We start from the raw sequence: 23165 nt of genomic DNA on the forward strand, positions 1-23165 counted from the left end.
GTGGTTGCTCACCCACAAGAGAAAAAAAAATAGAAGTAATACATAAAAAATAAAATAAGAAGTATAATATTTTAATATTTCAAAGCTTAAAGTCTTTTACACAAGACTTATACCGTTAATAGGGATTGTTTCGTTTCGCTCACTTTTAATAGGAAAAATGGACCTATCTGATTGAGAGAGCTTTGATACATTTGAGAGGAAGATTTTCATTGGTTCTCCTTTGGAAGGTGTTTAGAGAGGAATGAGATTTTGAAAAATGTGCCTTTCACGAGGACCTACCTGTTAATAACAGGTTTATAATAGGATCTTATTAATACTTGTACACCTATACAGAAGTCACTGGAATCCATTTGCACAAAAGTGGAATCTAACCCTCATATCTCAACCCCTGAGTCAGGCTGTGAGATTAGCCCCATGGAATGAGGTAGGTGCACGCCTCCCCTGCCTCGTGATTCAGGGCTAACCATGTGCTCTCTGGGAAGCACCAGTCAGCATGCTGAGCAGGGAGATGCCTAAATCAGCAAATAAGGAATGCTTTAAAGAGCAGCATGTCATGCATTTTACTTCTTTTGGAGGTTAGGCTCTTAACCCTGGCTGTTGTTCTTTTCAACAGCATAGCAAGAGGTCACTTTTCTCTTTTATAATGCTGGCTGAAAAAGAGCAAAAGGTTGCAGTTGTCACAATATCCTTTTGTCCTCTAATTCAGCAGTTAAATTACTCCTCAGGACACAGGTTGTTCAAGTCTCCTGCAAGACGGTGCCCTGGTGACTGAGCTACTGGTGAGTCTGGGTGCTCCTCTGTTTGCTGGGTCAGACACACAAAAAGCTTTCAAGAGTCGTTGTGTTAAGAAGGACCTTAATGCTCTAATCAGGTGCATGGGCTCTTCATGTGGGAAGACAGAGACAGGGACTTTGCCTAGCTCTTAGGTTTGCTTATACATTATACATGATGTCTACCCTGGATAAAACTATTCAGTAGCTCTGAGGATGGGCCTGAACCCCATCTGTCTTCCTCCCGAGGAAGTGCTGTGACAACATAGAGATAGAACGTGAAGCGGTAAATAGATTTGGATTTTCACATCTCGGGCTGGAGGTGTTGCATCTGAGGTCCTTACTCATAGGCACCATTTGTCTGATGAGCTGTTCCCCGTGGCAGGGTCAGAAATAGCTCACCGCATCCCTGAGCTAAGCTGCCCCTGCTTTTATGTTCAGCCTAATGCTTACCCAGGAGCAATAAGGAGGAAGGCAGCCAACCGGCCACCCGTTGAATCAGGTCTCTCAGGCAAACATGAGGGCCCATAAGAGGCTTAAGGGCCAACCTGCACAGTTCTACTGGGATGGCAGCAGTTCTGGCCATTTGTAGGAGAGGGGATTTAAGTATCTCAAAGACTTTCTGCACCCACAACACTATTATTACACAGTCTCTAACTTACCCAATGGTTCTTGGTTTTGTGTGATATGTTCCCATCCAGGGGAGAATTTCAAGAGAAAGAATAAGTGATCTTCTCAAAATATGTCCTGCTTCACCAAAAAAATATTCAGCGTTATCCATAAATAGATTTCAACACAATCCTTTCAGTCAAAATAGTGATCTAAAAATTCAGCTGCGTACCAAGTTATTCCTGACTGCTGTTATTTATATGCAACGAATGCCTGACCAAAAGTTCAGAAAATTAAAAAAAAAAAAAAAAAAAGAGTGTACCAATGGGTTCAGGTGACATCCATCTCTTTGCCACCTACCCAATATACTGAAGTAACATTCACAACTCTCCTAGGGCTTTTGTTTTCAAGACCTAGTCCTGAAAATGCTGTTGTATGTCATGAGACACTGAGACTGTCAGAGAGGTAAATAAATGTCATGTTTATCAGTGAGTGCCAACAGCAACTTGATTGCAACAAAGCCTCAGTTGTTGAATGCTTTTATGAATACCAACATTATTCATTTTGCTCCTGGAATCTCTTCTGTTTTGTTTATTACACACACGCATATGCTCTATATATATTATATAGAGAAAGCATGAAGAGGAGAAATCTGGAATATTTCACTCTGCAGTGTGATAGAATTCAGTTTATTCAACTGTTGTATGACCTGTTTGTTTGTGAAGCTGTAGTGTTCTCATTTCTGAGCAGTATGTCAGCAAGAATTTATCAAGGGATGAATGAACAGAACATTTTGAAATAGCAGCATTTTAACCCCTAGGTATGGGCCATTATAAAAGAGATATTTGTGCAGAATTTGAAGTCTTACATTTTTTTGTTACTTTTTCAGTTTTCTTCCTTTTTACTTGCTCTTTTTTACAGGAAGGGTATTATTAGCCATTATTCATCATTCTCCTTTAGAATGTTCCACACTGATGAGATTGTACTGAGTCTTGGTCTAAATATATATTTTTAGAAACTGTAAGTATTCTGGACATCAAACATCAGAGCTTCAACTCCATGTTTTCAGCAGCGTCTTGATCTTACGTCTTTCTTGAACAGAAATGTATATTTCTTATGTCACAAATGGGAAACTTGGGTGGTAGGGTGTCATGAACAGTCATCAAGGGTGTTATCAAAAATGACAAACTATTTGAGAGCTTCATCTGTATCTACAGCCTTTTTCTTTTGAATTTTGGTATGATTCTCATCTAATCTTCGGAGAAATACCTCCTACTTGTGTATTTATGGAAATCATGGAATGCTTTCATTATGAGTAAGGTAGGTCCATGAAGTAACTTGCCTAATAACACGAGTTTCTTTTTAGCTAGCTTCATGATTCATATTTCATGTGTTTATTCCCACAGGAAAGTATTGCTAATGCCATTTTACATTCTCTACAGTTTTCTCCTATGTCTGGATAGTCCAGGCTGAGAAACCCTATAGTCTTTTGCTGTCCCTAGCTTTACTTCAGTACTTCTGATTCTCTTGGACTGTCTCCGTTAGAAAAGTCACGTTTGTGACTTGTGTTAGAAGATTCATGTTTGTTCACTGAAATGTTGCACTGAAGTCAGTATTCTGTAAGCATGGCATCTTAGCAAGGATTTTCCTGTAACCTATTGGCATTATGTTCAATAGCATTGTTCTGTCAACAAATTTATTGCAATGTTTAACACTATGTCAGGTAAAATCTCCCCGTTAGGTCAAATGTGGATTCATTTTAGTCAGTTGAATTGCCTAGATTTAAAGGCAAAATTCACCCTTAGACAAGTATATTTCACCTCAATAACCAACCCTTTGTCTTTTTTCGTGAGGCTCAACAGAGTTTGGACAGGTACTTTTTTTCCTATTCGCCTGGCTCATTGCTCTTATTTGCCATTCCATTCAACCTTGTATAGACGTGTCCAACTGCTTCCCAACATCACTGGATTTCTATACATCACAGGAGGAAGTCACGGACACTTCTTCAATCATATGACAACCAAATACACAACCCAAGGGCTAATATTTGGCCATGTTTGTTTAAGATGAATGTCATCTTAAAAATTTACGTCATGTACAGTAATCATCATAATCATATGGACAACTCCTGCCGTAGTGTCTTTATTCATGACTTTTGCCCTTTATTCTTGATTGATAAGTGACAGCTTTGCATTCTGGACCTTGAAATATATATTTACAGTAGTCTGAGAAATTTGTCCTTAATCAAAGGAGGCTCGACTTGCCAGCACATCTTTAGAATATTATTGAGTAACTCATTAAAATGTTAATAGCTTCTGTCAGGATTTATTGATCCTGATGTCAGCTTTTCTCAGAATAAGAAATAAAGCTGATTTTTATCTTATCTTCAAACCATGCTGAGTGATCAGCACTTAAATAGAATAATGAGAAGTGCTTGAGTAGAATAATCAACCTCTAGGACACGTCTTAGTTCTAAATACAGACAGAGCCTTTCAGATACATGAATGTATTTTCTGTGGCCTGTGAAATAATATGCAATATAATGACAATGAAGAAAACACTTTAACTGGATGATTTTGACAAACATAATTTGTTCTACTGAGGCAAATAGAGGGAATAAAATGGTGTCACACATTTTCTATTGGATAAAAACAGCTGCTTGAAACAACAGCACTTGGTAAAATACTACTAGGATTGCCCTTGTTGTCCTAAATTACATAAGTTAAATCATGACCAAATTCTGTTCCACTGAATTTCAATAAAACAAACATTTGATGCAGAACATTTTCTGCTGTTGTCACATTGTTTCAATTATATGCAGAACTGAACAAAAGACTGACTGACATAAGAAAGGAGAGAGAAGGAAGGGTATTTGTTTTTCAAAGAAGGCTGCTAATCTTAGAATCTTTCCTACTGTGAACAAGGTTGTCCAACAACACTAGAACAGCAAATCTCTTGCTGATCTAGCAGAGCCAGGATGCGTGAAAATGAATGAAAGAAATAAGAGAGAAGAATCTGTCTCTTTTGTCTTACTTTGAAATGATTCAAAATGATTAGATCAACCTTCATGGCAGCACTTCCTCTGAATACACGAGCAAGTATCTTACAGCATGTCCAGAATTCAAACTGTGATATTTTGCTGATTCAATCATTTAAGGAAAAGGAATTTTTAAGAAACCTGTTCCTTGAAGTTTTACTTAAGTAGCAGCCTACAGGGCAACTGTCTCCAAACCTGGACTGTAAGAAGCACTGTGCCCTTTGTAACAAAGCTGTCACCTTGTACCTGAAAGCTGTCAGGTATTTACTGGCAAAGGACAGGGGGAAAGTAAATTGGCTAAAAAGTTACCTGACTGTGTTTAAGCTGCAGCTTGGTCAGCCTGTGGAAAAGCTGTGTGATGGAAACACCTGCAGTAAAAACAGACTCAAGCTTCTGATTCAGGAAATACTTTTAAATGTGTTCTTGTTACTTAAAATTAAAAAGAAATGGTGGTCTATAAAGACAAGAGTGACTGCTGAGGGAGTTATGAAAGCAGTGAAACGTAAAATAATAATTATAATTTGGGGCATCCTAAGAAGCTTATTCCTAAATTAGAATGCTTTGTCTGGTTATTAAGTAGTATCTGCAGTGAAGGAGAATTTATAGGAGTTATAGTTATGAGTGATATTGTTATGGACTTGGTCAACTTACCTTTTCATTGGATTAGTCAACATAATAGCACTATGTAATCTGGCAAAATAGCCAGATGTCATCACATGCTTAGTGAATTTTAATCTGGCATTTGCAGTATTCAAGAATATAACGTGAAAAATGCTAAGTGATGCTTAGTTTATGTTACGTGCAGTACCAGTTTTCATTAACACTTTTCCTGTGACAGTTGCCAATAAATCCTGGAGTTATTTGCATTCCTTTAAAAAGACGAAGGCAACAGCTGTGAGAATGCAGAGAAGAAACGTTACTTGGCATATGGTAAATACTGTGCATTTATGAAACCTGACAGAATCCTTATTAATCCTGTTAAAGGTTTGGGCATAAACTACAGTCTTAATGACATTTGTCCAGAGTGACACTTATACACTAAGGTCCTCAATATGCAAACACATCAGCACATGAGTAGTTTTACATTTATGCGTAATCCTGTTCGATATGCAATATAAAGTTGCTCACGTATGTAAGTGACTTTAGGATCGAGGTCAGGGTTTATAGAGTGATTTGAGATTCCTCAGGATAGAAATGCCATCTAAATGTAAAGATACTGTTTGTTAGGCATTAGTGTTTTACAGACAGTAAATTTAATGGGCCTGATTTTCATTTACCCTTACAGTCAGATGAGGGATCTATTTTGGAAAAGTCACCACAGAGGGGGAAGAAAAACAATCGCCAGGAAATTGCTAATGGTAATACGATGTAAAGTCAAGCAACCATTTCAGATCTCATTTAAACTTTGATTCAGGAAGGGACTGAAACATGCGCTTAATTTTAATCATGTCTTCAGTCCCAGCAGTCAGTGAGACCTCTTAAAATTAGGCATATTCTGCCTGCACCGAGGCCTCAGTCAACAGAGTACAAAATGGATTACCATTTCTTGTCCGAATTGCCCCTACCCGATTCGTAATGGATGGATGGTCTTCTCCCAGAATACAATGATAGAACTGATATTTAGTGGAGCAGAAGAACTCCTCTGCTAAATTGAGTGAAATGAGGTGGCAGAATTCCACGGAGAGGAGAGAGAGGCTCATCCTCAGAGAGATGTATGCTTTAAAGCGCCTTTAAACAGAACAGAAACTTCAGCAAAATCCTTCATGTAGGTGATCTGAGGAATCAACACATTGAGTATCCACACTCCAAACTTACCTGTTCAGTTTGAATACCAAAAGTAGAAGGGTATTAGTGTATTCCAGAGAGGTTTGTCTGCCTCCTGTTACCTTCCAGGGCAAGGTGGACTGTCGTATCATCCATCTGCGCCAGTAATAAACAACTTCACCAAAGAATTCACCACAACTCTGCAAAGAAAAAGGCTGCTTCGGAACTGCTTCCCTTTCAGTAGTGCTGCTCAAGTTATCTGCATTATTCTTCATTTCAATAGTTAATTCTTTAAGGGAGTTACTTTGAATGCTTACTTAAAACAGTATCCCCTCGTGTTCTGAATTTAAAAATAAACTGTACATTCTGTTTTCTTTCTTATAGCACTATTTATAAATAAGACATGGTCACATTCTTAGTTTACACATTCATTTTTAAATGCTGTCTGTGATTTGGAATTTGATGGGATTTTTTTTTTTTTCATAAACACAGAGATCAAAAAGAGCCATTTATACTATTTTTAAAGTAATGACATCCAAAAAAAAAAAAAAGAAGAAGAAGAAGAAGAAGAATTCATTAAAATGAATTTGCTTCAGACATGAGCAATGTATTTTTTATTCCATCTCCCGTAACCAATATTATTTTGAGTCTTTTAAAATTTTCTGTTTTAGAAGTGACAGAATGTATTTATTTCACTCATATACACTTTATCTCAATAGGCAACAGGTTACAGTATGCAATTAGTGTTTTGTGGACTTTGCAGTCACCATGCTTGGGACAATTTTGTAGATTTTAAGATCAGAAATGATCATTAAATTATTCTTTTACATCTCTGGCAGAATCCAGACTACAAGTTGCCACCCAAGGGACTTGTGTGCATTCTTCAGTAGCAATGGAACAGAATTTGAAGAGCTGGAGTTAAGACGGGAGGTTTAGAATCAGGATGTTACGCCTCTATACTCTGAAGTTAATATTAACAGCATCAAGTTATGGGATTTTTGTCCTATAGCAGACCCAAGTTGTGGGATACTTATCACATTCTTTGGTTTAGAAAATATAAATAAATAAATAAATAAGGTTTTATTCCTAGGCTCAACTCTACATCATGCAGTTGGATGTCACATGCCTTCTATATGGCAAACAAGAATCTCCTTGGCATAATACTTTCTCACAGTGCACTTACAGTGAAGAAATAGGGAAACAAAGGCATTTGGATGTAATCTTCCTAGCCTTGGGCCTACTACTGTATGTTTGTGATGCCAGTTGGATGCTTTTCTTCTCAATAATGATTTTCAAAACCACAACTAATGTTTCCTGTAGTTGTAGGAAACATACTCAATTGAAATTTAATGGTGTACAAACCGTATCATGCCTAACTATTTTAAACCTCATTATTTCCCCCTGTTCCCAGGCTTCCATATAAGAGGTTTGTTCTTTTGATTCATAGTCTGCAATAGCTATTAGAAGATTAAGAACAGTTAAAATGTTTCTCCAGCATGCTGTTGATGCAGGACTTAGGCCCAGCATCTTTACCATCGCTGCAGAATTTTCTACTCCTTCCAGTTTCAAAGACAGAAAGACCTACAGACATGGACTAAAAAGGTACACAGCCTACATTCGAAAATAAATCTCTACCTTCATTTTTTAATTCATTTAGCCTAGTCCTTGTGATTCAAATCTGAGTAATGTAAGGCTTAAGCATCAACATGCTGCACAAACAGCAATACAAAAAAATGCTGATGATGAATATTCAGCCGACCATGGCACAGCCCTGACAACTTGGTAATCGTTCACTCCTTAAATTCAACTTCCCCCAAAAAATAATTTTACAAGGGGATCTTGAATGTGTTTTACCAGAAAAGATTATGTGTATTGAAATTTCATGGAATATAGCTAAACTTGGAGAGATATGAAAATATTCCCCTGAAAAAATACTGCGAGAATATTTTTATTCCATCTCCTGTAGCTAAAATTTCTTTCCAAAGATTCCTTCTTTCATCCAGAAAGACTGAATTTTATATAATTTCCCAAAAACGTCATATTTAAAAACATAGAGGGAAAGAAACCTTTCTTTACTGAAGGAAGGTGTTCTTTAGAGGGAGACATTGCCTTGGATATCTACAGGGTGAACACTGTAAAAATTCTGGGAAATGCCTGTGAAGCTCAATCGTATCTGCTCTAGCAAAGATGCTATCACACACTCGGAGAGCAGAGTGTCAAATGTTTTGTGTCCCTGAAAACGCATGAGAATTTGTGCCCATGAGTGCTTCGGAACAAACCACTGAGGCGAACCGTTACTGATTTGCTCATAACAGGATGTGCCACTAATAACAACACTGCATGACCCAGCCGTTTATACACAAGCAGTCAAACAATTTCTAACAGTGAGCGGCAATATCCAAACACATTTCTTTTTCTGTCCTGGTCACAAAGGTGAGGTGGGGAGTAAAGCTTAGTGAGATGCTTACAGCAGCCGAGTAGACAAAAAAAACGATGCTCAGAGAACTGATTGGTTTCTTTTACTCACTATCCCATAAAAACCGGTAATTGACGTTTTAATGTATGACATGTTGCATTCCTTCATAACGCTACAGTAATTGAATACACATGAAACTGTAGTGCACTGGGTGACCCCGGAGTGTGCCACACACCTGGAAGCAGTGAAGTTCAATTAATGTGTCATTGCTACTAATAACAGCTACTAGTGAGAACCTCCAGCCAGTTGCTACAGAGGAGGAAACAGTAATCCTTGTATTTAGACAGATAGTATACAGTAAACACCAAAGATCCATTGTTTACGTGCAGAGCTGGTTTAGATCAGCAGTTAAAATCTTGTTCTCCCAGCAACTTGACTTTGCATTAAATTGCACGATTTAATTTGCCCCTGCATTGCATTTGTCTAGCTTTGTGTGCAGAAATTTACAGATACTAAAATAAAATCAGCTGACAGCTGTTGGTAGACTGAATCAAATAGCACAGAGACAAAGGTTCACGTAATAAAAAGAGGACATAAATCACACACTTGCACAGAAAAACCTATGATAAAATGGCCTTAAGGATTTGATTTAATCTGTAAAACCCCAGGAAATTTGGAGTTAAGAGTTGAAACTCCTTCCTTGACTTGCTTTGTTGTTAAATTCAAGTTCTCAGATATCCCTGCTTTAAGCATACACATACATAGATGTGAATGCACAAACAATCCGAGTGCTTTCTTTATTTCATTTACAAATAAGAGGTAGCATATCAAAACTGAAAGTGCACATCAGTGGTAGAACAGAACAGAGGTGGGCACAGCTGAAGGTCTCCTCTTTAATAATTAAGCAGCAGGTCTGATTTAACTAAATAGTAAACATCAAACTCCTGGGACAAGTTATGTGTCCTAGGCACTGAATTTAAGAAATCATTAAACTGTTTAACCAAAAGCTCATAGGGAAGCAAAGATCACTCTGGCACGGCTCAGCTCCATGGCATTTCTGTCCTCATTAGCATCATGGAGTGGGATATCAGGTTACAAACATGACATCATCTGATAAAGCCCCCACCAACCAAAAGCCATGGTAGTGCTGAAGGCCACGATGTTGATTCACGAGGAGTTTAGCCCCTTCGTGGGAACCCTGTTTGCAGTATCAGACCTATGCATTTTTAGTGGTGTTGAGGCAAATCTCCGAGGAGTTGTAGTTTCTGTTGGAGTAATCCCCAAAGATAAAACATCTTACTGAAAATGAGCTTGAACTTCTGCAGAGCTTCACTCTTCTTCCAGCAGCTATCATCACCACATCTATTTTATTTCTCCAATCACGCTCTTCTCTCATCCTAGATTTGTCTAAGATTTATCTGTCAGCTTTATCTGCTCCTAAATTCATTTCAGGTCTCCAGCCAATTCTCTCAGGCATTTATGATAAATAATATTCTCTGTGTTCTCCCATTTCCTCCCGCTTGGCTTTATCTGTCTCAGCTTAAAGCCTGTTCTACTGACCTGCCTGAAATTTCATATGGTTGTGGAATTAAAGCACAAACCTCCTCAGCAGGGGGCCTCTAATGGTCATTAAAGCACTGCATAGGCAGTTGGGAGAATGTTTATCTTGAATTAATTGCACAAACACACAGCTTGGTCTGAGAGCCTCTCTAGCTTTTTGAACTATCCAGTCCATACTGTACATTTTCAGAGGGTTAGGGATATTGGTGTTACCAGTGCCACTGTGAATGTTTGCACTGTCCAATACTTGCAATCTATTCAGGGTAAACAGTTGTCTGCAAATCCCCGCTGCAGTGAGGTTTCCCAAGATATGCTAATAGCATGTCCCCAGTGCTGGAGAAATCCTGAAGAAGAAAAAGCTGGGGGGAAAAAAAAAGAAAAGAAACAAGAAAAGAAAATAAGAAAATAAGAAAGTAAAAAAAGAAAGAAGGGAAGAAAAGGAAGGAAAGAGGAGAAAAACATATTCAGAATTTGACTAATATCTGGATAGCAGGAGAAGAAGAGACAAATGGTTTTCTGAAGCTATTCAGGTCATAAAAGAAGTGTTTGGAGACAACAGTATGTACAGTTTTCAATAGATGGAGGGACTCATTTGTTTTCTTCTTCTCTCAGTTGCACTTCTGACATGCATAAAAATTCTGTACAAGGACAGAGAGCAAGGAGGGATGAGGGTGTTTCTTTCCATTACAGTATGCTGTCCACCACCTAGGAGATGTAAGCCACTGTCCAAGGATCTTCTAAGCTGTGATTTGTTGTAAGGAGTTGCTTACATGAGAACAAATGATCTCAGGAATGGTCTAAAACTCATCATACATACACCAGAAAACAGTGGAACATTCACATATGTTGCATACATATATGCATATAACATAAAGACAGATTTTTGTGGGTTTTTTGCTTGCTTGTTTGTTTGTTTTTGTTTTTGCTTTGATAGGAAAATATTCCTGAATTCCATAATTACTTTGGAGACATAAAAATAAATGTTGTAATTTCTCTTAAATAATGCAGTCCTAGCTAATTTCCAAACCCACTCAGCTGCCTAAATTGCTATTGAATTGGGCTCTTCCAAATAGAGTCCATAACAGAGCTGAGCACTGAAACATCAGAGCTGAGCTACTGAGAAGATGCTAAGGAAGTGGGTTGGTTCTTATCATCTTCTTCCAACCTCAGACTCATCATGAGTGAGTTTCCCTGACATGACTATTCTACATTTTTCAATTTTTGTTTTTTGGCTTTTAAGTGAAAAAAGAAAAAGCAAATACTGTTTAGGTGGTAAGACTAGAGGCAGAACAACAGCTTTTCTCATCTCTCTGCCATACTGCACTGTGATCCTGCACTTGACAAATGAGAGGAAAGATCACTGCCCTTTGAGGAAGTTCAGTCTTATCTCCATTTTTTCAACACTGAGCCCACAACAGCATATTATAAACCAGGCTAAGACTCTCAGTCCCTCCTGTTCACATCAGGCTACCCTGCCTAGAAAAGCTAAAGGACAGAGAAAGTCACCATCATCATCATAGAATCATTAAGGTTAGAAAGACCACTAAGATCACCTTGTCCAACGATTGAACAATACGACCCAAGCCTCCTTGGTAAGGCTGGGAGAAGGGAATCCCGCTCCTCATCTTGCTCCAAAAGCTTTCAATGCATTTGTGTACATTGGAAGTAACATATTTGTAACAAACAAACAAAAACTTGGAAAAAACACCACACTCCAGATATGTCCCTTACCAATAAAGCACTGGAACAGAGGATTGCCTTTTTCCCTTTTTCTATACTCAACAAAATAAATACAGTATGAAGGTACATCGCATGCAGTCCAGTGGACAACGTCTAGAACACACTTTTCTAAGACCAGGGGTCTACACTGCATCCCTTTGGACAATGGAATTGAGTCTGGGTCCTCATCAACAAATGTGACTGATATGCATATATAAATCAAAGACAACTTCTGCTGATTGTGGAGCAGAATGCGTTCACTGATTGTGTTGAGACCAAATCAAGGAGAAAACTCGCATCCTAGGTCTGAATTACATACCTGCATTAAGGAACGAAATGATGACAGATGAGCTTTGGTACATCCAGAATTAGTCAACAACTGAGTGGAAGTGTTCAGCGCTCCCATTTTAGCCTTCAGTATCTGCATTCTCCCTGAGTCCCTTTCTGGACCTGGCCCTGAACTCCGAAACTGAGAGCACATCCAAATGGCATCCAGAGACTGAAGTGTCTAATTCTTTGGTATTGGTGGGTCTCAGAGATCAAATTTCAGGATCAATGTCTAAAGGTCAGACAGATCATTTCAGAGGGCAGTATCTTCTGAGTATCTTTCTGATGTTAGCAGAGATTGAACTTAGTTTGCCTTTGTTCAATTAAGGATGAATTAATCCCCTATTCCCACAGTATAAGCATGGAAACCTTGTTGAAACAAATTCTAACAAAGTTAAAAAGACGTGCGAAGTTATATCCTGAGCTGGAAATACTAGCAAGAAGTATCAGTAAAACCCATATTGAGAGCAGCTATACTTTCAGATGTGTGTGCTGACCTGGTCCTTGCTGTTCAGATACAAAGCATGCTGATGGGATTTTCTGGGGAGCAAGTTACCAAGACAAGCAGACATTCTGTGGGCCCATATAGGATGATTTTGAAATGTTTCAGTGTGAAATGTAATTGTGGTGATCGCTGCCCATACAACGTGACTTTTCAATCTCACTGCTGGTGGGAAAACTCATGATGACCTGAATTAAGCAACTACCTGCTTTTAAACTGGGATGACATGAACATAAGTCAGGATCAGAAGAACAGAAAGCGTTCATTCTGCATTTGGCGAAGCCAGCTCACATAGGTTTGTTACACTACCTACTTACTTATTTATTCACAAATCCTTGTTGTGAAAGGATGAAAGCTGGGGGACTTGCAAGCCACTTCTACCACAGCATCAGGGCATGAGCCTGTTTTCTGCTCTGCCTTTTGATCCAAACAAGATCATGACCATGAGATCACCACACCAGCCCCCAAAGAGCTGAGGTGTGAATCCTCCCTTTTCCCATCCCTATGCCAGATCTTCCCAATCAGCTCGACCATGCTAACGAGGGGACAGATCCACCCTAGTGACACGCTGGTGCCTTGTCATGCCTTGCTGGGGCTGCACTGCTGGGTTTTAAGCCGTGTTAAGCCAGTGGCTTACAGAGTTCACTGATACATGTTCATTTACAGGGCTGAGGTCTTCATTTCACAAAAACAGCCTTCACGAGAACCTTTGCTTTCCCTCCCCATACCCTCTCCCTTGCAGTAACCTCCCAGTCCCACATGTATAGATCAATCCTGACTTCAATTTCTTTGTCCATACATGGTAAAATACCTATTTAGAGACAAGCTGGTAGCTGTGATGTGAAGTGTACCGTAGACAAATGCAAAAATATTGAATCAGTGTTCTACAACAAACAAAGCACAGCAATTAACATGAGCACATACATATGTGTATGAATGTGCTTACAACATAGTAAAACATCACATAATTGTCTATAAATAGCATTTTCCATTCATCGTTTCTAAATCATGACTAAAGTATTTATAAACATTACCATAAAGCATTACTAAAGTTCTTCTGACAGCCATTATATAATATATTGAATGTCAAGCAGCATAAAACACCAACAGAAAAGAGAGATGTTTTTGCATCAGAATTCCTCTATTCCTCGTAGATCCATTACTCATCTCCACTAGATTAGTCACACTATTCATAAAAGCCAAGGGCCATTGAGATAACTACTTGAAGCCGCTGAGCATAACTTTAAAAAAATTACATTGAAATACTCACATTGACTTTCATCATGTTCAAAGGACTTCAGGCAAACAGAGCAAAAACACTCCGCTTTGTGTGTGCTTTTCATACAAGGTTTTTCCTAATTTTTCAACCTAGAGGCTTCCTTTCTGTGATTGATACATTCCCTCTCCTGTTCCCAAGGACGGCTTTCACCTTCAAAACTAACTGAAAGAAATATGGTTTGCAGCTTACATTAGGAAAAACAAACCTTCGGTCATGGATGTTTGGGATTCATAATTAATATCAATTATCTGACTTTAGGAAACTGCTTTCAGAAAAATCATCAAATGTTCCAGTTGGGAAAAAAAAAAAAAAAAAAAAAAAGAAAAGAAAAAAAGAAAGAAAGAAAGAAAAGAAAGAAAGAAAGGAAAAGAGAAAAAAAGAAAGTTGGCCTCAGCAGAATAACTTTGTTCTCCTTAGAATACTGAAATGGAGAGCCTGACCCAAACATGAACATTCCGTGCTTTTAACCTGGGCGTATTTTTTCCAAATGTCATCCACTTGGATCAGTCCATCAACTCCAGCAGTGCCGTGTGCCCATATTGTCACTGTGTGTTATGCCCACGCACCACGTACCCTTTTCTACATTCTGCACAGAATAAATAAATAAAAATTTACTAATTCATGGGGAGGGGCAGGGAGGGGGATGGGGGATGGAATCCCATCTTTTTTCATTTGTGAGCGGCGGATATTTTCTGGCTAGTAGCTCAAGTTGCTTTGGACAACCTCTAACAGCACTGTCTGTGTAAGGAGAAGGAGGACCGGGTTTCCTTCCCCGCTCTCTGCCTGGAAATGGATCCCTGCTCCAGCTGGATATTTCCAGTTCATGCCCAGTAGAAATAATTTTCTGTCCGATTGCCAAGCGGGGTCCCATGTGGCCAGCAAAGGTTGGACAATAGCAGTAACACAGCTCCGAGTAAAGAGCTGAAAACGATCCCCTGCAACCAGAGGCCTCAGTTCTGCCTAGCTTAATAACTCGAGTACCGTGATTTAACTTCCTTTTTTCCTTTCAAGTCTTCGGTGCAAATTAATCGTATTGTCAGTGCTTTGGTCTCCCACCTTACTCATTTGTAGGGACATGTTCGAGTGGCATTCTAGAAGGTTGATCCCGCGTCTGCGCTTAACCAGTAATCCTCATGCACACGGGTAACCCCATTGAATACCAATATAGGGCCGCGCGGTGCCAGGGAAAGTTAAACAAATCCGGAGGAATCTGTTTTATTAGCGTTTATGGGATTTGTGCGGGCGAGCGGCGGCGTGCGTACACCCGCACTGGGGAGCGGCGGTTACAGAACGGCACGACCCCGGCCACTCCTGGGGCTGTTGGGGCTCACGGCGGTGCTGGTTTTAAACGTGAAAATGTGACAAACAGGTGCTCAGCACCCCGCGTCCGGAGCTTTTCCTGCGTGAGCATCCTTCCCTCCCCCCCACCTCCCGGGTTCTCCTCGGGGAGCGCCAGGCTTGGCCCTCAGCCTCTCGGCGCACTGCGGCTCTGCGTCGCCGCTCGGAGCCAACTGGTTCGGGGCGTCGGTGATTTTCCCCTTTTAACACTCTTTGTTTGTTTGTTTGCTAAAGTCTTGGGAGGGGGGTGGGAAAAAAAAAAAAAAAAAAAAAGAACAAAAGAAGAAAAAAAGACCGAAGTATCTCCGCAGTATAAATTCACCTGAGGCAGACACGTCCCGAGGCGGGGAAAAGCTTCCCCTCAAATCAGGGCAGAAGTATATAACGGTACTTAGTGTGTGCTCCCGACCCGTTTTGAAACAGCGGAGTCTGCTTGAAAACGGGATCGGAACGCATCAATCAGGAACTGTTTTCGTTATCGTCACTCCTTTATTTTCGTGCCCGGCGTTGAATTTAAAACGGGCACCCCCTCCCCGAAGGACCCCGCAGCCACCGCGCACTTCAGCGGCGCTCCCGGAGCTGCGTATTGCAAGCCTGGCCAGCAATAACCGTTTCTTTTTAGCTTACATCTTTCCTTTTGTTTTTCTTTCTTTTTTTTTTCTATTTCTTTCTTTTTTTCTTGCATTTTTTCTCCCTTTCCGTATTATGATCCCAGCCTCATAAACCGCCTCACTCTGTCGGAAACGCACCGCTCTCCCTCATCGCCCTCCTGCACTCCCCGACTCCGCACTCAGCAGCATTATCCCCAAAGTTTCCCCCCTCGGCCCCAGCAGGGCGCTCCTTACTATATATATATGTATATAATGTTGGGTTTTTTTTGCGTGTGATTCATTTACATTTTGTCGTGGGTTTTTTGTTTGTTTGTTTGGTTGGTTGGTTGGTTGGTTTTGTTTTGTATTTCTTTTCCCGGCTAAATGGTTTACCTCTTCGAACGGGTCCGGTTTCGGCGGCGGGCGGAGATTGGGTTGAATTTTGAGAGTTCCTCCGAAACGCTGAAGTTTTTGTTCGACTGATGGTGTGCTGCTCTCAGTGCTTTTGGGTTTCTCGCCGAAAGTCGCGGCCGAAAGAAAATTAACGGGGCGGCGGAGTTCGGAGCGGATTGTTTCCCTCCGTTCCCGTCCGCGGGATGCGGGAGTGTCCCCGCTTCCACGGGAAGGACAGAAAGACGACAGCAGAAGGGGAAAGAGGGAATCGCGTCTCCCAGAGCGGCCGCATTCCTCGGGTTTCTCTGACCCCAAGGCCAGCCCAGGGCTGACTCCCCCCGCCCCCCCGGACGGAGGGCAAAAGCATTCCCCAGCGCCGCAGTTCTCCCTCAAACCGTTGTTCCTCGACGTGGGGAGGCGGTGGCTCGGAGTGACCCTACGGAGAGGGGCCGGGGCTGCTCCGTGCCGTCGGGGTGTACCGGCCTTCGAGAGTGAAAAACGCGAAGCGAGCCCGGGGCTCGGCCTCGCTGGGACAGCCCCGAGTGGGTGGCCCGGGGGGTGACAGCCTGTAGCCCTCCTGGAGCCACACCAAGGCCGGGCCGTGCCCGGGACCTGGCTGATCCCGTTAGAAGCCCCTCCCGTATCCCCTCTGCCCCTCGCACCCTTCTCTCCTTGGGGGTTTCGTACCCTGGGAGAAGAATCGTCGAGTGGGGTCGGCAGACAGCGGCGGAGGGGACTGCAGTGCAGCAGGACTAGAAGTACTGAGCCCCCGGCACTGTAAAGAGCAATGCGAGGTGTGTATTTATACAGTATATATATCTCGCATGCTATATATATATATATATATGCACACTATATACGTAATATAAAACACACAATAAATATATAATGCAATATACGTAATACATAATATGTAAGTAATGTAAGTAATGTAAGTAATAAATAAACATGTGTGCTCATGTGTCATTTGGAAAAATATGTTTATAAATACACTCGTGCACGCAGATGTGTTATATGGGTCCTATATATAGTGTATCTATAATGTGTACGTGGTGCTCCATGCATGGTACACACATACATCTCTATGGCTGCACCTACACTCCTATACCTCTCTCCCCCTTTTTACCCGGTGCCTAAAGAGGCCCGAATGCGGGGGCAAGATAGGGGCCCCCCCGGCACCGCGGGTTCGGGGTCGTCGCAGCCCCCCCCCTCGCAGACCCCCCCTCTTCCCCGGCCCGGCCTCCGTCCCGCGGCGGGCGCTGATTGCGGCTCCTTTCTGCCCCTCTCTATTTGGGTGCATGGTAGGGAGGACACGTCACGGGGACGTTGTCCCCTCCCCTCTGGAGGCTCTCCTGGCTCGTCTCAGCCTTTGCTGAAGAATTAAGCGAGGGGTCCGCTGCGGAGCTGCTTCTGCCCCGGAACAAAAAAATAATTATAATAATAAAAATATATATATTTTAAATAATAAAAAATAAAAGGGAAAAAAAAAAAAAAAGGAAAAAGGAAAAAAAAAAAAAAAAGCCGTGAGCGAAAGGGGAAAAACAAACAAACAAACAACGGAGATATCTGAGTTTGGGCCGAGGAGCGCGGAGGACGGCGTTTGTGAGGGAGGGGAACTGCCTCCGACCGCACCAACGGTGAGGCCGCGGCTCCACGCGGGAGGGGACGGCACCCGCCATCGTACTGCCCCGGGAAACAGGTCTGGTGTGGGAGCACCGCTGCTGCCTTACCGCTGCTTAAATACGTGAGAAACTAAATAAAAAGGGAAAGGAAAGGAAGGAAGGAAGAAAAAGAAGGAAAGGAAGAAAGAAAAAGAAGGAAAGGGGAAAAAAAAAAAAAAGGAAAAGGAAATAAAGAAGGAAAGAAGGAAAGAAAGAAAGAAGGAAAGAAAAAGAGAGAGAGAGAAGGAAAGAAAGAAAAAAAAGGAAGAGAAGAGAGAGAGAGAAAGAAAGAAAGAGGAAAAAAAAAAAAAAAAAAAGAAAAGAAACTATTTCTGATCCTGCAAATTCTTTTTCTTTAAGAGGAGAAAAGGAAGAAACAGACCCAACCAAACCCACCCCGCGCCTCTGCCAGCGCTCGGACTTGTTTGGAAAGAGGCATCGCTCCGGTGGCACCGCTCCCGAGGAGAAAGGACCCTTCTCTCCGACTCCGCACGAGCACCGCTTTCGGGATCGGGCGCAGCTCCGCGTCCCTCTCAGCCCCTCGCCTCTGAGCCGGCCGCCGGAAAGGAGAGCCCGGAGCGATGCGAGCCGTGGGCTGCGGGGCTCCGCGGTGGCCTCCTCCCTCCGCAGCCGCTCGGACCGCCGCTTAGAGGGGCCCGGACCTCGGGGCCGGAGCTTTCTGCTCTCTGTGAAGCAAGCGGAGAGGTCTCTTCTCTCTCTCTCTCTCTCTCTCTCTCTTTCTCTCTCTCCTTTTTTTTTTTTTTTTTTTTTTTTTTAAGCCGAAAATGGTGCCGCCTGCCTAGCTCCGTGATTTCACGCGTGGACTTGTAATATTTCATTCTGATGATTTTTGGACCGGGAAGGACTGAGCGGAGGAAATCTCCCTGAGAGCGGGGCGCGGCGTTCGGCGTCCCATAGCGGAGCGGCCCCGGCCCCGTGCGGTTCCGCCGGGCTCGGTCCGAAGAGCAGGACCGGAGTGGGGCCGTCTCCCCAGCTTGGGGTTCTCTTTCCCCTCCCGGTTTTTGTTTGGTTGATTTGGGTGGTTTTTTTATTTCTTTTTTTTCCTCTCGTTTTTCCTTTTTTTTTTTTTTCCCCTTCCCTTTTTTATTATTATCATTATTTTTTAAATCTGGTTTAATCTGAGGGAGCTCCCTCCCTCTTTTCCTCAACCCCTAACTCCGAGGCCGCAGCCCATGCCTCCCGTCGTTCGGAAGGACCGGGCCTAATATGCCAGTGTCACCTTCGCCTTGCAGTCGTCGCGATGAAGGAAAAATCCAAGAACGCGGCGAAAACAAGGCGGGAAAAGGAAAATGGAGAATTCTACGAACTGGCCAAGCTCCTGCCGCTGCCCTCGGCCATCACTTCGCAGCTGGACAAGGCGTCCATCATCCGCCTCACCACCAGCTATCTGAAGATGCGAGCCGTCTTCCCCGAAGGTAAAGCCCGACAGCGGTCCGCGTCGCCCTCGGGAGCCGAGCAGGGGACATCGGGGGTCCCGGCGCCGGGTGCTGGGCGAGCGCTGCGGGGACCGTGCGGGGCCTAAAGGCCGAGCAGCGTGGGGGACAGGTTCCAGAGCATCGCGCCCGGAGGGGCAGCTCCGATCCCGGGAGCGGCGGGGGCACAAATGCGCGCTTTGCTCCGCGTTCCTCCTCCTTCACTCCGTCCCCTCGATGGCGGCGAGGGCCTGGGGAGAGCCGAGGGCACTCGGTTCGGCTCTTCTCCGAGAGCTGTGGAGCCTGCAGGAACCTGAGCAAAAAAAAAAATAATCTATCTATCTATCTATCTATCTATCTGCCTATATACATGCAACCAAAAAACCAAACGCACAGCCAAACGCTGTATGGTGAGTGTTCTGTTCGGGTTGGAGGCTGAGTGGGAATAAGGCAACGGGAGCCACCGCCTCCTCCTGGGGCCGGGGACAGCGCGCAGGGCCAAGCCGTTCCCCCGCTGCCCGCGGCCGGAGCCGTGTTGGAGCCCCGGGGCTTTGCTGGCGACCTCGCGTCCGGGGCTGCTTTCGGCCGTCCGCTGTGTGAGGCCGAGCTGAGGGGACCTCGAGATGAAGCGCTGGGTGATGTCGGGGGGCGGCTGAGCAAAGGTCTGCTGCTCGCTTTGTCCTTTAGTTGTTGAAATGGCAGATTCTGGAGCGGAGGGTCGGCTGCTTTCCGTCCCATTTTCTATGGAGCTTTATGAAAACGGTTTAGATTTATATTTAAAAATATATAAATCTAAAAAAAAAATAAAAAAAATAAAAAAAAAAAAGAGGAAAGAAAAAGAAGGAAAAAAAAAAAAGAGCGATGGATAAGAGGGAAATCGGAAAAAATATATATACCATCAACCCGTCAAGTGCTTACCGTTCTGCCCATCGAATTCAGTAATTTCGAGAGCACTCACTGGCAGCGCTGCAGTTTGGAGCCTTTGTCCCGTGCGGGAACGTTTCCCCGTAAGAGAGCATCGTCGTCATTTCGGGGCCGGGAGCGTGTCCGGAACGCTCCGGGTTAGACGGGCAGGAAGCAGCGTAGGAGCTGCTGCTCTTCGAGAGCAATGGGCAGAAGCCGGGAGCAGGTTTATACCCGCAGCTCGACCGTGCTTGGTGTGTCTGTCTGCCTTAAACAGGCCGGGCGTGCGCTTCTGCACACTCTGCTTATTAAGAGCAACGTTTAAATGCATAGGGTGAATTCCTGATCTTTCATCGTCTTAAGTACGGGTGGAAATACTTTTAAAACCAAAGGCTTGAATCCGGGGATGACAGGGCTGGGGGGAAGCAGCTCCGCCGGGCCCTGAGCCGGGTGCTGAGCGCTGAGAGCCCGGGGACTGCGGGCAGAGTGGGGGCCCGGGGAGAGGGGGGAAGGGGGTGCAGCTGCGGTGCGGCTCTCGGGGCGGGCTGTGGCCGCCGGACGGGACACGGAGCGGCTCTGTCCCACTTGCCCTTCCCGAGGCCCCCTTCCCTCCTCCAGAACGGTTTCCAGTCAGTTTTACCAGAAGGGGCTGCCCGGCAGCGCACCTTAAATTCCGGCTGAGCAAAACGCGAAGAAAGAGCCCCTTCGAGCACGCAGGGAGGGCAGGGGAGGCGTATATCCGGGGGAATGGGGCTTGCAACAAAGCGGCTCCCCTCCTTGGCCTTTGCTCCCCCAGGGGTCGCCCTCGACGGGGCACGGCCGTAGCCCCCCCCCCCCCCCTCCCACACACACCAAGGCCGCCGCCGGCATTCTGCAGCAGCCCTACGGCATCACCCCCGAAGGTCTGAGCGGGTTTTGTTTCTTCCAGACGGCCTCGTGTGTGTGGGGGGAGGTTGGTGGAAAGGAGAGGGGGGGGGGAGGGGTCCAAGACCCCCTCAGCACGAGTGCTAGGCCCGGGGCAGCCAGAGGTATCCGAGGTGTTGTCCGGCTATAAAGTTGGCTTCCAGTTCTGTCTAGACTGGATGAGAAAGGGCAGAGGGGGGGAGCTGTGTTTTTAAAAACCTCCACAGATGGCTTTACCTGCCCCCTTCCATTTATTTTCTAGGCCCTGACGTGCAGTTTAAGCAAAATTTGGGACCCTCACCGAGGTGTCCTGGCCAAGATGGCCCCATTGTTTCTACAGGTCTGTAATGGGACCAGCCAGGTCCCCCTGCTGCCCCCGGCCGGGGTTTTCCCGAAGATGCGCGATTTTCACCGAGATCCCCGCGGAGCCGCCCGCTCGGGCTCAGGGAAGTGAGAGCGAAAGGAGTTTGACTTCACGGCTCCTTTCACCTCGACAGTGAGAGCTCTAGAAAGCTCGGAGCTTCGTGAGCCCACATCACACAATTCGCTGTGCGGTTTTACTCTGACCTTCACGTTCCTACGTTCCTGAATTATAGTCCAGGAGACAGCAACCTACGGCCTCCCCCGCGCTCTGACTTCTGCTGTGCTCTGATTTTTTGCCAAGGCATTTCTGATTATAGGAGAAAAATATACCGCGGGACTTCTGTCTTGGCTGTCTGCGTATATGTATAGATGTTTCTAAAAATGAACAAATGAAAGAAAGGGAGACGAGGATCCATTGCGCTTACAGGCAGTGCCGTTCTCTCCCCTCCCCGGCTCTGTCTTCAGTTGTGACCCCCTACCTCCCCCAGCCCTGAGGCAGTTTCCAAAACCGACGGTAAAACTTCTCTATGACGGATATCCCAACCGGATGGAGATGCACTGCTTAAGAACTGAACCTGCAATACGCTGTGCTCTGTACAGCATAATCGCAAGGAAGTGACTCCATAGTGGAGCCGAGACCCGTTCCTCAATCTAAAGCTATAGAAATTATAATTAGCAAACCGAGCTTTCGGTCTATATAAGTAGCTGGAATATGAATCTGTGAACGTGTATTTTAAGGCTCGTTGCCGCTATTACGCTGAATCCTCGCGTGCTCTCGGGAGAGGCTTGTTAACGGATTAATTAATCGAATTAATTAATCCCAAAACCCACAATGTGCGCCTATAGCGGCACAGCTCCCGGTGGCGCAGCGTTTCTCCTTCGCACCCGGTGCTCTCAGGGCTTCCCGCAGTTCCGCAGCCGCTCCGGCGCAGGGAGGGGATCCTGGGGCATCCGCTGCTGCTTGGAAGAGTTGGAGTTGGGGTTGACCGGCTGTGCCAGAGGGCATTTATTGGGTTTTCTCTATGAACCGTCCTTTTACTTTTCCCCTCTTTTTAAAAAAACTTTTAAACGTTTTCAAGTCTCCGCCGGTTGCGCTGAAACCCGCAGATAGGAGGCTGAAACTCTCTCGATAGAAACCAGGCAGCTCCGCTCCTCCAGCCTGCACTCCCCGCCTCGAGACCCGCTCGCCCCGAGCACCGCACAACCCCGCCGGGGTTCCCCGTCCGCTCCGACCCTCGGGACCCGTCCTTCTCCCGAAAGGGGCAGCCGTCGGGTTTGGAACACGTCTCTGCGGACGCGTTTTAGGGCAAGGGTCAGCTATGCCCCCGCCTAAGCCGGAACAGACACTCGGGGTGAGGGGCGAGCTGGCAGCTCTCCTCTCCCCGTTCGTTCCCTTTCGCTCTCTCCGCCGACTGAAGTACGCGGTGCTGGAGAGAAGTCCCCCAAAGGGAGGCAGAGCTGCAAATCCGGGCGGTTGTGGCCGCTTCAGGTTGAAGGATGGCTATTGAATAACAGGAGGGCACCGCGCGCTCCGGGGAGCCGGGAAACAGTACGGTAGACACAAAGGAAATGCTCCGAGTTAGAGGGCAATCCGATAC

The 23165-nt window shown here is 44.5% G+C and overlaps 1 protein-coding gene and 1 long non-coding RNA gene across 3 annotated transcripts in view; one reads left to right on the top strand and one right to left on the bottom strand.

Annotated features, from left to right (window-relative positions):
* Positions 1–19044: 19044 nt before the first annotated feature.
* Positions 19045–23165, top strand: part of SIM2 (SIM bHLH transcription factor 2) — a 57800-nt gene continuing 53679 nt past the window's right edge. Inside the window, exon 1 of the mRNA XM_031612663.2 lies at positions 19045–19401. Within this exon, the coding sequence (XP_031468523.2) occupies positions 19227–19401 (175 nt within the window). The 5' untranslated portion in view covers positions 19045–19226. The remainder of the gene's footprint in view (positions 19402–23165) is intronic.
* LOC149919939 (uncharacterized) lies at positions 19935–22135 on the bottom strand. 2 transcript variants are annotated; one of them, XR_016459218.1, is made up of 3 exons: positions 22047–22135; positions 21772–21942; positions 19935–20147 (listed from the first exon to the last, which is right to left on the bottom strand). It is a non-coding gene; the product is annotated as an uncharacterized LOC149919939 (long non-coding RNA). The 2 variants fall into 2 exon arrangements; XR_016459220.1 differs by lacking the exon at positions 19935–20147 and adding an exon at positions 20525–20602.

The sequence above is a fragment of the Phasianus colchicus genome, chromosome 1 (assembly GCF_987193195.1).
Source record: "Phasianus colchicus chromosome 1, bPhaCol1.hap1.1, whole genome shotgun sequence".
NCBI lineage: Eukaryota > Metazoa > Chordata > Aves > Galliformes > Phasianidae > Phasianus > Phasianus colchicus.